Source organism: Salmo salar, chromosome ssa24, assembly GCF_905237065.1.
Source record: "Salmo salar chromosome ssa24, Ssal_v3.1, whole genome shotgun sequence".
NCBI lineage: Eukaryota > Metazoa > Chordata > Actinopteri > Salmoniformes > Salmonidae > Salmo > Salmo salar.
In genome coordinates, this window is record NC_059465.1 from 42,250,001 (window position 1) to 42,265,446 (window position 15,446).

Here is a 15,446-nt window from a genome sequence, read left to right on the forward strand (position 1 = left end):
GTCTGTCTCTCTGTCTGTCTCTCTGTCTGTCTCTCTGTCTGTCTCTGTTGCTGCTGACAGCTGACTCTGGGCTTTTCATTCCTGCCGCTATGCTGTTGTGATTCACGCGGTTGGCCTGAGAACGTCTGAGCTGGGTTATTAACTCAGTTATGTGGAAAATGCACTCCTGTATTGGTGAGAAAAGTGCATGTTGGTTGGCAGGACGAGACAACTTCCTGTTCTGATACAAATTATTCAGAAGAAGTCCCGAGCGGGTTGGGTATCAGGCTGAATAACTGAATTAAATGACAGTACTTTAAAACAATACCACGCCATTAGAAAATAAATAATACTAGTTACATACTGTATCTTGTGTTGTTACAGCTTACCAATGGTCCTCATGTTGTGTCGGTGCCCGTCACGTGGGTGAGAGAGGGAGGCATGGTACAGTTGGGGAAGAGGTATCTGAGGACAGATTATCAGGGCGATGACCAGATCGTCTACACCATAGTGCGCTCCAAAGGAAGACCCAAATATGGTAGGGTACATAACGTTATCCCCCCCCAAACATGCTACTGTTTCTGCTTACTCACAAACGTTCATTTGGTAATGATGCTAATTTGTCTTTCTGACTCTCTCTTCCCTCCCACATCTCTCTCAAACCATTAATTACCCCCCTCCGTTTTTACCCTCTCTCTCTCTCCCTTCCTGATTCCCCCTTCTCCTCTCTTATAACCCCTCCCCTTTACCCTCTCTCTCTCCCTTCCTGATTCCCCCTTCTCCTCTCTTATCACCCCTCCCCTTTACCCTCTCTCTCTCCCTTCCTGATTCCCCCTTCTCCTCTCTTATCACCCCTCCCCTTCTCTCTTTTACCCTCTCCTCGCTCCAGGTGAGGTGGTGTTGGTGCCCATGCCAGCTGACGGCCCGGTGGAAGGTTGGCAGCCCTCGCCCGATGACAGGAGCTCTACCCCGACCTCCTCCTTCACTCAGCAGGATGTGAATGAGGGCACTGTGTGGTACAAACACTTTGGCACCGCCGGGGCCAGTGGGCCTCAAGGAGACACCTTCCAGTTCCAGGTGAGTGGTAGTTGTGTGTGCATTGTAGCCTTTCATTTTTATTTTACCTTTATTTAACTAACTTGTCAGCCCTAACCACTAGGCTACCTGCCACCCCAGCCTAAATGTATAACCCTGTCTAAAGGTATTACCCTGTCTAAAGGTATAACCCTGTCTGAAGGTATTACCCTGTCTAAAGGTATTACCCTGTCCTGTCTAAAGGTATAACCCTGTCTAAAGGTATTACCCTGTCTAAAGGTATAACCCTGTCTCAAGGTATTACCCTGTCTAAAGGTATTACCCTGTCCTGTCTAAAGGTATAACCCTGTCTAAAGGTATTACCCTGTCTAAAGGTATAACCCTGTCTAAAGGTATTACCCTGTCTAAAGGTATTACCCTGTCTAAAGGTATTACCCTGGCTAAAGGTATTACCCTGGCTAAAGGTATTACCCTGTCTAAAGGTATTACCCTGTGTAAAGGTATTACCCTGTCTAAAGGTATTACCCTGTCTAAAGGTATAACCCTGTCTAAAGGTATTACCCTGTCCTGTCTAAAGGTATAACCCTGTCTAAAGGTATTACCCTGTCTAAAGGTATTACCCTGTCCTGTCTAAAGGTATAACCCTGTCTGAAGGTATTACCCTGTCTAAAGGTATTATCCTGGCTAAAGGTATTACCCTGGCTAAAGGTATTACCCTGGCTAAAGGTATAACCCTGTCTAAAGGTATTACCCTGTCTAAAGGTATTACCCTGTCTAAAGGTATTACCCTGTCCTGTCTAAAGGTATAACCCTGTCTAAAGGTATTACCCTGTCTAAAGGTATTACCCTGTCTAAAGGTATTACCCTGTCTAAAGGTATTACCCTGTCCTGTCTAAAGGTATAACCCTGTCTAAAGGTATTACCCTGTCTGAAGGTATTACCCTGTCTAAAGGTATTACCCTGTCTAAAGGTATTACCCTGTCCTGTCTAAAGGTATTACCCTGTCTAAAGGTATAACCCTGTCCTGTCTAAAGGTATTACCCTGTCTAAAGGTATTACCCTGTCTAAAGGTATTACCCTGTCTGAAGGTATTACCCTGTCTAAAGGTATTACCCTGTCTAAAGGTATTACCCTGTCCTGTCTAAAGGTATAACCCTGTCTAAAGGTATTACCCTGTCTAATGGTATTACCCTGTCCTGTCTAAAGGTATAACCCTGTCTAAAGGTATTACCCTGTCTAAAGGTATTACCCTGTCTAAAGGTATTACCCTGTCCTGTCTAAAGGTATAACCCTGTCTAAAGGTATTACCCTGTCCTGTCTAAAGGTATAACCCTGTCTGAAGGTATTACCCTGTCTAAAGGTATTACCCTGTCTAAAGGTATTACCCTGTCTAAAGGTATAACCCTGTCTAAAGGTATATACCCTGTCTAAAGGTATTACCCTGTCTGAAGGTATTACCCTGTCTAAAGGTATAACCCTGGCTAAAGGTATTACCCTGTCTAAAGGTATAACCCTGTCTAAAGGTATTACCCTGTCCTGTCAAAAGGTATAACCCTGTCTAAAGGTATTACCCTGTCTGAAGGTATTACCCTGTCTAAAGGTATTACGGTGTCTGAAGGTATTACCCTGTCTAAAGGTATTACCCTGTCTAAAGGTATTACCCTGTCCTGTCTAAAGGTATAACCCTGTCTAAAGGTATTACCCTGTCCTGTCTAAAGGTATAACCCTGTCTAAAGGTATTACCCTGTCTAAAGGTATTACCCTGTCCTGTCTAAAGGTATAACCCTGTCTAAAGGTATTACCCTGTCTAAAGGTATTACCCTGTCTAAAGGTATTACCCTGTCTGAAGGTATTACCCTGTCTAAAGGTATAACCCTATCTAAAGGTATTACCCTGTCTGAAGGTATTACCCTGTCTAAAGGTATTACCCTGTCTAAAGGTATTACCCTGTCTGAAGGTATTACCCTGTCTAAAGGTTTAACCCTGTCCTGTCTAAAGGTATAACCCTGTCTAAAGGTATTACCCTGTCTAAAGGTATTACCCTGTCTGAAGGTATTACCCTGTCTAAAGGTATAACCCTGTCTAAAGGTATTACCCTGTCTAAAGGTATTACCCTGTCTAAAGGTATTACCCTGTCTAAAGGTATAACCCTGTCCTGTCTAAAGGTATAACCCTGTCTAAAGGTATTACCCTGTCTAAAGGTATTACCCTGTCTGAAGGTATTACCCTGTCTAAAGGTATAACCCGGTCTAAATGTATTACCCTGTCTAAAGGTATTACCCTGTCTGAAGGTATTACCCTGTCTAAAGGTATTACCCTGTCTAAAGGTATTACCCTGTCTAAAGGTATAACCCTGTCTAAAGCTATTACCCTGTCTAAAGGTATTACCCTGTCTGAAGGTATTACCCTGTCTAAAGGTATAACCCTGTCTAAAGGTATTACCCTGTCTAAAGGTATAACCCTGTCTAAAGGTATTACCCTGTCCTGTCTAAAGGTATAACCCTGTCTAAAGGTATTACCCTGTCTAAAGGTATTACCCTGTCTGAAGGTATTACCCTGTCCTGTCTAAAGGTATTACCCTGTCTGAAGGTATTACCCTGTCTGAAGGTATTACCCTGTCTAAAGGTATTACCCTGTCCTGTCTAAAGGTATTACCCTGTCTAAAGATATTACCCTGTCTGAAGGTATTACCCTGTCTAAAGGTATAACCCTGTCTGAAGGTATAACCCTGTCTAAAGGTGTTACCCTGTCTGAAGGTATTAAACTGTCTAAAGGTATAACCCTGTCTAAAGGTATTACCCTGTCTAAAGGTATTACCCTTTCCTGTCTAAAGGTATAACCCTGTCTAAAGGTATTACCCTGTCTAAAGGTAATGCCCTGTGTAAAGGTATTACCCTGTCCTGTCTAAAGGTATTACCCTGTCTAAAGGTATTACCCTGTCCTGTCTAAAGGTATTACCCTGTCTAAAGGTATGACCCTGTCCTGTCTAAAGGTATTACCCTGTCTAAAGATATTACCCTGTCTGAAGGTATTACCCTGTCTAAAGGTATAACCCTGTCTAAAGGTATAACCCTGTCTAAAGGTATAACCCTGTCTGAAGGTATTACCCTGTCTAAAGGTATTACCCTGTCCTGTCTAAAGGTATTACCCTGTCTAAAGATATTACCCTGTCTGAAGGTATTACCCTGTCTAAAGGTATAACCCTGTCTAAAGGTATAACCCTGGCTAAAGGTATTACCCTGTCTAAAGGTATAACCCTGTCTAAAGGTATTACCATGTCCTGTCAAAAGGTATAACCCTGTCTAAAGGTATTACCCTGTCTGAAGGTATTACCCTGTCTAAAGGTATTACGGTGTCTGAAGGTATTACCCTGTCTAAAGGTATTACCCTGTCTAAAGGTATTACCCTGTCCTGTCTAAAGGTATAACCCTGTCTAAAGGTATTACCCTGTCCTGTCTAAAGGTATAACCCTGTCTAAAGGTATTACCCTGTCTAAAGGTATTACCCTGTCCTGTCTAAAGGTATAACCCTGTCTAAAGGTATTACCCTGTCTAAAGGTATTACCCTGTCTAAAGGTATTACCCTGTCTGAAGGTATTACCCTGTCTAAAGGTATAACCCTATCTAAAGGTATTACCCTGTCTGAAGGTATTACCCTGTCTAAAGGTATTACCCTGTCTAAAGGTATTACCCTGTCTGAAGGTATTACCCTGTCTAAAGGTTTAACCCTGTCCTGTCTAAAGGTATAACCCTGTCTAAAGGTATTACCCTGTCTAAAGGTATTACCCTGTCTGAAGGTATTACCCTGTCTAAAGGTATAACCCTGTCTAAAGGTATTACCCTGTCTAAAGGTATTACCCTGTCTAAAGGTATTACCCTGTCTGAAGGTATTACCCTGTCCTGTCTAAAGGTATAACCCTGTCTAAAGGTATTACCCTGTCCTGTCTAAAGGTATAACCCTGTCTGAAGGTATAACCCTGTCTAAAGGTATAACCCTGTCTAAAGCTATTACCCTGTCTAAAGGTATTACCCTGTCTAAAGGTATTACCCTGTCTAAAGGTATTACCCTGTCTAAAGGTATTACCCTGTCTGAAGGTATTACCCTGTCTAAAGGTATAACCCTGTCTAAAGGTATTACCCTGTCTAAAGGTATAACCCTGTCTAAAGGTATTACCCTGTCCTGTCTAAAGGTATAACCCTGTCTAAAGGTATTACCCTGTCTAAAGGTATTACCCTGTCTGAAGGTATTACCCTGTCTAAAGGTATTACCCTGTCTGAAGGTATTACCCTGTCTGAAGGTATTACCCTGTCTAAAGGTATTACCCTGTCCTGTCTAAAGGTATTACCCTGTCTAAAGATATTACCCTGTCTGAAGGTATTACCCTGTCTAAAGGTATAACCCTGTCTGAAGGTATAACCCTGTCTAAAGGTGTTACCCTGTCTGAAGGTATTAAACTCTCTAAAGGTATAACCCTGTCTAAAGGTATTACCCTGTCTAAAGGTATTACCCTTTCCTGTCTAAAGGTATAACCCTGTCTAAAGGTATTACCCTGTCTAAAGGTAATGCCCTGTGTAAAGGTATTACCCTGTCCTGTCTAAAGGTATTACCCTGTCTAAAGGTATTACCCTGTCCTGTCTAAAGGTATTACCCTGTCTAAAGGTATGACCCTGTCCTGTCTAAAGATATTACCCTGTCTGAAGGTATTACCCTGTCTAAAGGTATAACCCTGTCTGCAGGTATTACCCTGTCTAAAGGTATTACCCTGTCTGAAGGTATTACCCTGTCTAAAGGTATTACCCTGTCCTGTCTAAAGGTATTACCCTGTCTAAAGGTATTACCCTGTCCTGTCTAAAGGTATTACCCTGTCTAAAGGTATAACCCTGTCCTGTCTAAAGGTATAACCCTGTCTAAAGGTATAACCCTGTCTAAAGGTATAACCCTGGCTTAAGGTATAACCCTGTCTAAAGGTATTACCCTGTCTAAAGGTATAACCCTGTCTAAAGGTATTACCCTGTCTAAAGGTATAACCCGGTCTAAATGTATTACCCTGTCTAAATGTATGATCCTGTCTAAAGGTATTACCCTGTCTGAAGGTATAACCCTGTCCTGTCTAAAGGTATTACCCTGTCTAAAGGTATTACCCTGTCTAAAGGTATTACCCTGTCTAAATGTATAACCCTGTCTAAAGGTATAACCCTGTCTAAAGGTATTACCCTGTCTGAAGGTATTACCCTGTCTAAATGTATAACCCTGTCTAAAGGTATTACCCTGTCTAAAGGTATTACCCTGTCTGAAGGTATTACCCTGTCTAAATGTATAACCCTGTGTAAAGGTATTACCCTGTCTGAAGGTATAACCCTGTCCTGTCTAAAGGCATTACCCTGTCTAAAGATATTACCCTTTCTAAAGGTATTACCCTGTGTAAAGGTATTACCCTGTCTAAAGGTATTACCCTGTCTAAAGGTATAACCCTGTGTAAAGGTATTACCCTGTCTAAAGGTATAACCCTGTGTAAAGGTATTACCCTGTCTAAAGGTATTACCCTGTGTAAAGGTATAACCCTGTGTAAAGGTATTACCCTGTCTAAAGGTATTACCCTGTCTGAAGGTATTACCCTGTCTAAATGTATAACCCTGTCTAAAGGTATAACCCTGTCTAAAGGTATTACCCTGTCTAAAGGTATTACCCTGTCCTGTCTAAAGGTATTACCCAGTCTAAAGGTATTACCCTGTCTAAAGGCATTACCCTTTCTAAATGTATAACCCTGTCTAAAGGTATAACCCTGTCTAAAGGTATTACCCTGTCTAAAGGTATTACCCTGTCTAAAGGTATTACCCTGTCTAAAGGTATAACCCTGTCTAAAGGTATTACCCTGTCTAAAGGCATTACCCTGTCTAAAGGTATTACCCTGTCTAAATGTATAACCCTGTCTAAAGGTATAACCCTGTCTAAAGGTATTACCCTGTCTAAAGGCATTACCCTTTCTAAAGGTATTACCCTGTGTAAAGGTATTACCCTGTCTAAATGTATGATCCTGTCTAAAGGTATTACCCTGTCTGAAGGAATAACCCTGTCCTGTCTAAAGGCAATACCCTGTCTAAAGATATTACCCTTTCTAAAGGTATTACCCTGTCTAAAGGTATTACCCTGTCTAAAGGTATAACCCTGTGTAAAGGTATTACCCTGTCTAAAGGTATAACCCTGTGTAAAGGTATTACCCTGTCTAAAGGTATTACCCTGTCTAAAGGTATTACCCTGTCTAAAGGTATTACCCTGTCTAAAGGTATTACCCTGTGTAAAGGTATTACCCTGTCTGAAGGTATTACCCTGTCTGAAGGTATTACCCTGTCTAAAGGTATTACCCTGTCTAAAGGTATTACCCTGTCTAAAGGTATTACCCTGTCCTGTCTAAAGGTATTACCCTGTCTAAAGGCATTACCCTTTCTAAAGGTATTACCCTGTGTAAAGGTATTACCCTGTCTGAAGGTATTACCCTGTCTAAAGGTATTACCCTGTCTAAAGGTATTACCCTGTCTGAAGGTATTACCCTGTCTAAAGGTATAACCCTGTCTAAAGGTATAACCCTGTCTAAAGGTATTACCCTGTCTAAAGGTATTACCCTGTCTAAAGGTATTACCCTGTCTGAAGGTATTACCCTGTCTGAAGGTATTACCCTGTGTAAAGGTATTACCCTGTCTAAAGGTATTACCCTGTCTGAAGGTATTACCCTGTCTGAAGGTATTACCCTGTCTAAAGGTATTACCCTGTCTAAAGGTATTACCCTGTGTAAAGGTATTACCCTGTGTAAAGGTATTACCCTGTGAAAGGTATTACCCTGTGTAAAGGTATTACCCTGTGTAAAGGTATTACCCTGTCTAAAGGCATTACCCTGTGTAAAGGTATTACCCTGTCTAAAGGTATTACCCTGTCTAAAGGTATTACCCTGTCTAAAGGCATTACCCTTTCTAAAGTTATTACCCTGTGTAAAGGTATTAACCTGAGTAAAGGCATTACCCTGTCTAAAGGTATTACCCTGTGTAAAGGTATAACCCTGTCTAAAGGTATTACCCTGTGTAAAGGTATAACCCTGTCTAAAGGTATTACCCTGTGTTAAGGTATAACCCTGTCTAAAGGTATTACCCTGTGTAAAGGTATTACCCTGTGTAAAGGTATAACCCTGTCTAAAGGTATTACCCTGTGTAAAGGTATTAACCTGTGTAAAGGCATTACCCTGTCTAAAGGTATTACCCTGTCTAAAGGTATTACCCTGTGTAAAGGTATTACCCTGTGTAAAGGTATTACCCTGTCTAAAGGTATTACCCTGTCTAAAGGCATTACCCTGTCTAAAGGTATTACCCTGTCTAAAGGTATAACCCTGTCTAAAGGTATTACCCTGTCTAAAGGTATAACCCTGTCTAAAGGTATTACCCTGTCTAAAGGTATTACCCTGTGTAAAGGTATTACCCTGTGTAAAGGTATAACCCTGGCTAAAGGTATAACCCTGTGTAAAGGTATTACCCTGTGTAAAGGTATAACCCTGTCTAAAGGTATTACCCTGTGTAAAGGTATTACCCTGTCTAAAGGTATTACCCTGTGTAAAGGTATTACCCTGTGTAAAGGTATAACCCTGTCTAAAGGTATTACCCTGTCTAAAGGTATTACCCTGTGTAAAGGTATTACCCTGTCTAAAGGTATTACCCTGTCTAAAGGTATTACCCTGTCTAAAGGTATTACCCTGTCTAAAGGTATAACCCTGTCTAAAGGTATTACCCTGTCTAAAGGTATTACCCTGTCTAAAGGTATTACCCTGTCTAAAGGTATTACCCTGTGTAAAGGTATTACCCTGTGTAAAGGTATTACCCTGTCTAAAGGTATTACCCTGTCTAAAGGCATTACCCTGTGTAAAGGTATTACCCTGTGTAAAGGTATTACCCTGTCTAAAGGTATTACCCTGTGTAAAGGTATAACCCTGTCTAAAGGTATTACCCTGTGTAAAGGCATTACCCTGTGTAAAGGTATTACCCTGTGTAAAGGTATTACCCTGTCTAAAGGTATTACCCTGTGTAAAGGTATAACCCTGTCTAAAGGTATTACCCTGTGTAAAGGCATTACCCTGTGTAAAGGTATTACCCTGTGTAAAGGTATAACCCTGTCTAAAGGTATTACCCTGTGTAAAGGTATAACCCTGTCTAAAGGTATTACCCTGTGTAAAGGTATTACCCTGTGTAAAGGTATAACCCTGTCTAAAGGTATTACCCTGTGTAAAGGTATTAACCTGTCTAAAGGTATTACCCTGTCTAAAGGCATTACCCTTTCTAAAGTTATTACCCTGTGTAAAGGTATTAACCTGAGTAAAGGCATTACCCTGTCTAAAGGTATTACCCTGTGTAAAGGTATAACCCTGTCTAAAGGTATTACCCTGTGTAAAGGTATAACCCTGTCTAAAGGTATTACCCTGTGTAAAGGTATAACCCTGTCTAAAGGTATTACCCTGTGTAAAGGTATTACCCTGTGTAAAGGTATAACCCTGTCTAAAGGTATTACCCTGTGTAAAGGTATTAACCTGTGTAAAGGCATTACCCTGTCTAAAGGTATTACCCTGTCTAAAGGTATTACCCTGTGTAAAGGTATTACCCTGTGTAAAGGTATTACCCTGTCTAAAGGTATTACCCTGTGTAAAGGCATTACCCTGTGTAAAGGTATTACCCTGTGTAAAGGTATAACCCTGTCTAAAGGTATTACCCTGTCTAAAGGTATAACCCTGTCTAAAGGTATTACCCTGTCTAAAGGTATTACCCTGTGTAAAGGTATTACCCTGTGTAAAGGTATAACCCTGGCTAAAGGTATTACCCTGTGTAAAGGTATTACCCTGTGTAAAGGTATAACCCTGTCTAAAGGTATTACCCTGTGTAAAGGTATTACCCTGTCTAAAGGTATTACCCTGTGTAAAGGTATTACCCTGTGTAAAGGTATAACCCTGTCTAAAGGTATTACCCTGTCTAAAGGTATTACCCTGTGTAAAGGTATTACCCTGTCTAAAGGTATTACCCTGTCTAAAGGTATTACCCTGTCTAAAGGTATTACCCTGTCTAAAGGTATAACCCTGTCTAAAGGTATTACCCTGTCTAAAGGTATTACCCTGTCTAAAGGTATTACCCTGTCTAAAGGTATTACTCTGTGTAAAGGTATTACCCTGTGTAAAGGTATTACCCTGTCTAAAGGTATTACCCTGTGTAAAGGCATTACCCTGTGTAAAGGTATTACCCTGTGTAAAGGTATTACCCTGTCTAAAGGTATTACCCTGTGTAAAGGTATAACCCTGTCTAAAGGTATTACCCTGTGTAAAGGCATTACCCTGTGTAAAGGTATTACCCTGTGTAAAGGTATTACCCTGTCTAAAGGTATTACCCTGTGTAAAGGTATAACCCTGTCTAAAGGTATTACCCTGTGTAAAGGCATTACCCTGTGTAAAGGTATTACCCTGTGTAAAGGTATAACCCTGTCTAAAGGTATTACCCTGTGTAAAGGTATAACCCTGTCTAAAGGTATTACCCTGTGTAAAGGTATTACCCTGTGTAAAGGTATAACCCTGTCTAAAGGTATTACCCTGTGTAAAGGTATTAACCTGTGTAAAGGCATTACCCTGTCTAAAGGCATTACCCTGTCTAAAGGTATTACCCTGTGTAAAGGTATTACCCTGTGTAAAGGTATTACCCTGTCTAAAGGTATTACCCTGTCTAAAGGTATTACCCTGTGTAAAGGTATTACCCTGTCTAAAGGTATTACCCTGTGTAAAGGTATAACCCTGTGTAAAGGTATTACCCTGTCTAAAGGTATAACCCTGTCTAAAGGTATAACCCTGTGTAAAGGTATTACCCTGTCTAAAGGTATTACCCTGTCTAAAGGTATAACCCTGTCTAAAGGTATTACCCTGTGTAAAGGTATTACCCCTGTCCTGTCTAAAGGTATAACCCTGTCTAAAGGTATTACCCTGTCTAAAGGTATAACCCTGTCTAAAGGTATAACCCTGTGTAAAGGTATTACCCTGTCTAAAGGTATTACCCTGTCTAAAGGTATAACCCTGTCTAAAGGTATTACCCTGTGTAAAGGTATTACCCCTGTCCTGTGTAAAGGTATTACCTTGTGTAAAGGTATAACCCTGTCTAAAGGCATTACCCTGTCTAAAGGCATTACCCTGTGTAAAGGTATAACCCTGTCTAAAGGTATTACCCTGTGTAAAGGTATAACCCTGTCTAAAGGTATTACCCTGTGTAAAGGCATTACCCTGTGTAAAGGTATTACCCTGTCTAAAGGTATAACCCTGTCTAAAGGTATAACCCTGTCCTGTCTAAAGGTATTACCCTGTGTAAAGGCATTACCCTGTCTAAAGGTATAACCCTGTCTAAAGGTATTACCCTGTGTAAAGGTATTACCATGTGTAAATGTATTACCCTGTGTAAAGGTATTACCCTGTGTAAAGGTATTACCCTGTGTAAAGGTATTACCCTGTGTAAAGGTATTACCCTGTCTAAAGGTATTACCCTGTCTAAAGGTATTACCCTGTGTAAAGATATTACCCTGTCTGAAGGTATTACCCTGTCTAAAGGTATTACCCTGTCTGAAGGTATTACCCTGTCTAAAGGTATTACCCTGTCTAAAGGTATTACCCTGTCTAAAGGTATTACCCTGTGTAAAGGCATTACCCTCTGTAAAGGTATTACCCTGTGTAAAGGTATTACCCTGTCTAAAGGTATTACCCTGTGTAAAGGTATAACCCTGTCTAAAGGTATTACCCTGTGTAAAGGCATTACCCTGTGTAAAGGTATTACCCTGTGTAAAGGTATTACCCTGTCTAAAGGTATTACCCTGTCTAAAGGTAAAACCCTGTCTAAAGGTATTACCCTGTGTAAAGGTATTACCCCTGTCCTGTGTAAAGGTATTACCCTGTGTAAAGGTATAACCCTGTCTAAAGGCATTACCCTGTCTAAAGGCATTACCCTGTGTAAAGGTATAACCCTGTCTAAAGGTATTACCCTGTGTAAAGGTATAACCCTGTCTAAAGGTATTACCCTGTGTAAAGGCATTACCCTGTGTAAAGGTATTACCCTGTCTAAAGGTATAACCCTGTCTAAACGTATAACCCTTTCCTGTCTAAAGGTATAACCCTGTCCTGTCTAAAGGTATTACCCTGTGTAAAGGCATTACCCTGTCTAAAGGTATAACCCTGTCTAAAGGTATTACCCTGTGTAAAGGTATTACCCTGTGTAAAGGTATTACCCTGTGTAAAGGTATTACCCTGTCTAAAGGTATTACCCTGTCTAAAGGTATTACCCTGTGTAAAGGTATTACCCTGTCTGAAGGTATTACCCTGTCTAAAGGTATTACCCTGTCTGAAGGTATTACCCTGTCTAAAGGTATTACCCTGTCTAAAGGTATTACCCTGTCTAAAGGTATTACCCTGTCTAAAGGTATTACCCTGTGTAAAGGTATAACCCTGTCTAAAGGTATTACCCTGTGTAAAGGTATTACCCTGTCTAAAGGTATAACCCTGTCTAAAGGTATTACCCTGTGTAAAGGCATTACCCTGTGTAAAGGTATAACCCCTGTCTAAAGGTATTACCCTGGCTAAAGGTATTACCCTGTCTAAAGGCATTACCCTGTCTAAAGGTATTACCCTGTGTAAAGGTATTACCCTGTGTAAAGGTATAACCCTGTGTAAAGGTATTACCCTGTGTAAAGGTATAACCCTGTGTAAAGGTATTACCCTGTGTAAAGGCATTACCCTGTCTAAAGGTATTACCCTGTGTAAAGGCATTACCCTGTCTAAAGGTATAACCCTGTGTAAAGGTATTACCCTGTCTAAAGGTATTACCCTGTTTAAAGGTATAACCCTGTGTAAAGGTATTACCCTGTGTAAAGGTATTACCCTGTGTAAAGGTATTACCCTGTCTAAAGGTATTACCCTGTGTAAAGGTATAACCCTGTGTAAAGGTATTACCCTGTCTAAAGGTATTTCCCTGTCTAAAGGTATTACCCTGTCTAAAGGTATAACCCTGTCTGAAGGCATTACCCTGTGTAAAGGTATTACCCTGTCTAAAGGTATAACCCTGTGTAAAGGTATTACCCTGTCTAAAGGTATTACCCTGTCTAAAGGTATTACCCTGTCTAAAGGTATTACCCTGTCTAAAGGTATTACCCTGTGTAAAGGTATAACCCTGTCTAAAGGTATTACCCTGTGTAAAGGTATAATCCTGTCTAAAGGTATTACCCTGTGTAAAGGTATAACCCTGTCTAAAGGTATTACCCTGTCTAAAGGTATTACCCTGTCTAAATGTATAACCCTGGCTAAAGGTATAACCCTGACTAAAGGTATTACCCTGTCTAAAGGTATTACCCTGTCTAAAGGTATTACCCTGTCTAAAGGTATTACCCTGTCTAAAGGTATTACCCTGTCTGAAGGTATTACCCTGTCTGAAGGTATTACCCTGTCTGAAGGTATTACCCTGTCTAAAGGTATAACCCTGTCTAAAGGTATTACCCTGTCTGAAGGTATAACCCTGTCTAAAGGTATAACCCTGTCTAAATGTATTACCCTGTCTGAAGGTATTACCCTGTCTAAAGGTATTACCCTGTCTAAAGGTATAACCCTGTCTAAAGGTATTACCCTGTTTAAAGGTATTACCCTGGCTAAAGGTATTACCCTGTCTAAAGGTATAACCCTGTCTAAAGGTATTACCCTGTCTAAAGGTATTACCCTGTCTAAAGGTATAACCCTGTGTAAAGGTATTACCCTGTGTAAAGGTATTACCCTGTCTAAAGGCATTACCCTGTCTAAAGGCATTACCCTGTCTAAAGGTATAACCCTGTCTAAAGGTATTACCCTGTCTAAAGGTATAACCCTGTCTAAAGGTATAACCCTGTCTAAAGGCATTACCCTGTCTAAAGGCATTACCCTGTCTAAAGGTATTACCCTGTCTAAAGGTATTACCCTGTCTAAAGGTATTACCCTGTGTAAAGGCATTACCCTGTCTAAAGGTATAACCCTGTCTAAAGGTATTACCCTGTCTAAAGGTATTACCCTGTCTAAAGGTATTACCCTGTCTAAAGGCATTACCCTGTCTAAAGGCATTACCCTGTCTAAAGGCATTACCCTGTCTAAAGGTATTACCCTGTCTAAAGGTATTACCCTGTCTAAAGGCATTACCCTGTCTAAAGGTATTACCCTGTCTAAAGGTATTACCCTGTCTAAAGGTATTACCCTGTCTAAAGGTATTACCCTGTCTAAAGGTATTACCCTGTCTAAAGGTATTACCCTGTCTAAAGGTATTACCCTGTCCTGTCTAAAGGCATTACCCTGTCTAAAGGTATTACCCTGTCTAAAGGTATTACCCTGTCTAAAGGTATTACCCTGTCCTGTCTAAAGGTATTACCCTGTCTAAAGGTATTACCCTGTGTAAAGGTATTACCCTGTCTAAAGGCATTACCCTGTCTGAAGGTATTACCCTGTCTGAAGGTATTACCCTGTCTAAAGGCATTACCCTGTCTAAAGGTATTACCCTGTCTAAAGGTATTACCCTGTCCTGTCTAAAGGTATTACCATGTCTAAAGGCATTACCCTGTCTGAAGGTATTACCCTGTCTGAAGGTATTACCCTGTCTAAAGGCATTACCCTGTCTGAAGGTATTACCCTGTCTGAAGGTATTACCCTGTCTAAAGGTATAACCCTGTCTAAAGGTATTACCCTGTCTAAAGGTATTACCCTGTCTAAAGGTATTACCCTGTCTGAAGGTATTACCCTGTCTAAAGTTATTACCCTGTCTAAAGGTATTACCCTGTCTAAAGGTATTACCCTGTGTAAAGGCATTACCCTGTGTAAAGGTATTACCCTGTGTAAAGGTATTACCCTGTCTAAAGGTATTACCCTGTGTAAAGGTATAACCCTGTCTAATTGTATTACCCTGTGTAAAGGCATTACCCTGTGTAAAGGTATTACCCTGTGTAAAGGTATTACCCTGTCTAAAGGTATTACCCTGTCTAAAGGTATAACCCTGTCTAAAGGTATTACCCTGTGTAAAGGTATTACCCCTGTCCTGTGTAAAGGTATTACCCTGTGTAAAGGTATAACCCTGTCTAAAGGCATTACCCTGTCTAAAGGCATTACCCTGTGTAAAGGTATAACCCTGTCTAAAGGTATTACCCTGTGTAAAGGTATAACCCTGTCTAAAGGTATTACCCTGTGTAAAGGCATTACCCTGTGTAAAGGTATTACCCTGTCTAAAGGTATAACCCTGTCTAAAGGTATAACCCTTTCCTGTCTAAAGGTATAACCCTGTCCTGTCTAAAGGTATTACCCTGTGTAAAGGCATTTCCCTGTCTAAAGGTATAACCCTGTCTAAAGGTATTACCCTGTGTAAAGGTATTACCATGGGTAA

The 15,446-nt window shown here is 40.7% G+C and overlaps 1 protein-coding gene across 1 annotated transcript in view; it reads left to right on the forward strand.

Moving 5' to 3' along the window:
- The window catches only part of LOC106585923 (extracellular matrix organizing protein FRAS1), a 345,785-nt gene that overhangs the window by 204,177 nt on the left and 126,162 nt on the right, over positions 1 to 15,446 (forward strand). Inside the window, exons 31-32 of the mRNA XM_045706754.1 lie at positions 364 to 517; positions 869 to 1,056. Of these exons, the coding sequence (XP_045562710.1) occupies positions 364 to 517; positions 869 to 1,056 (342 nt within the window). The remainder of the gene's footprint in view (positions 1 to 363; positions 518 to 868; positions 1,057 to 15,446) is intronic.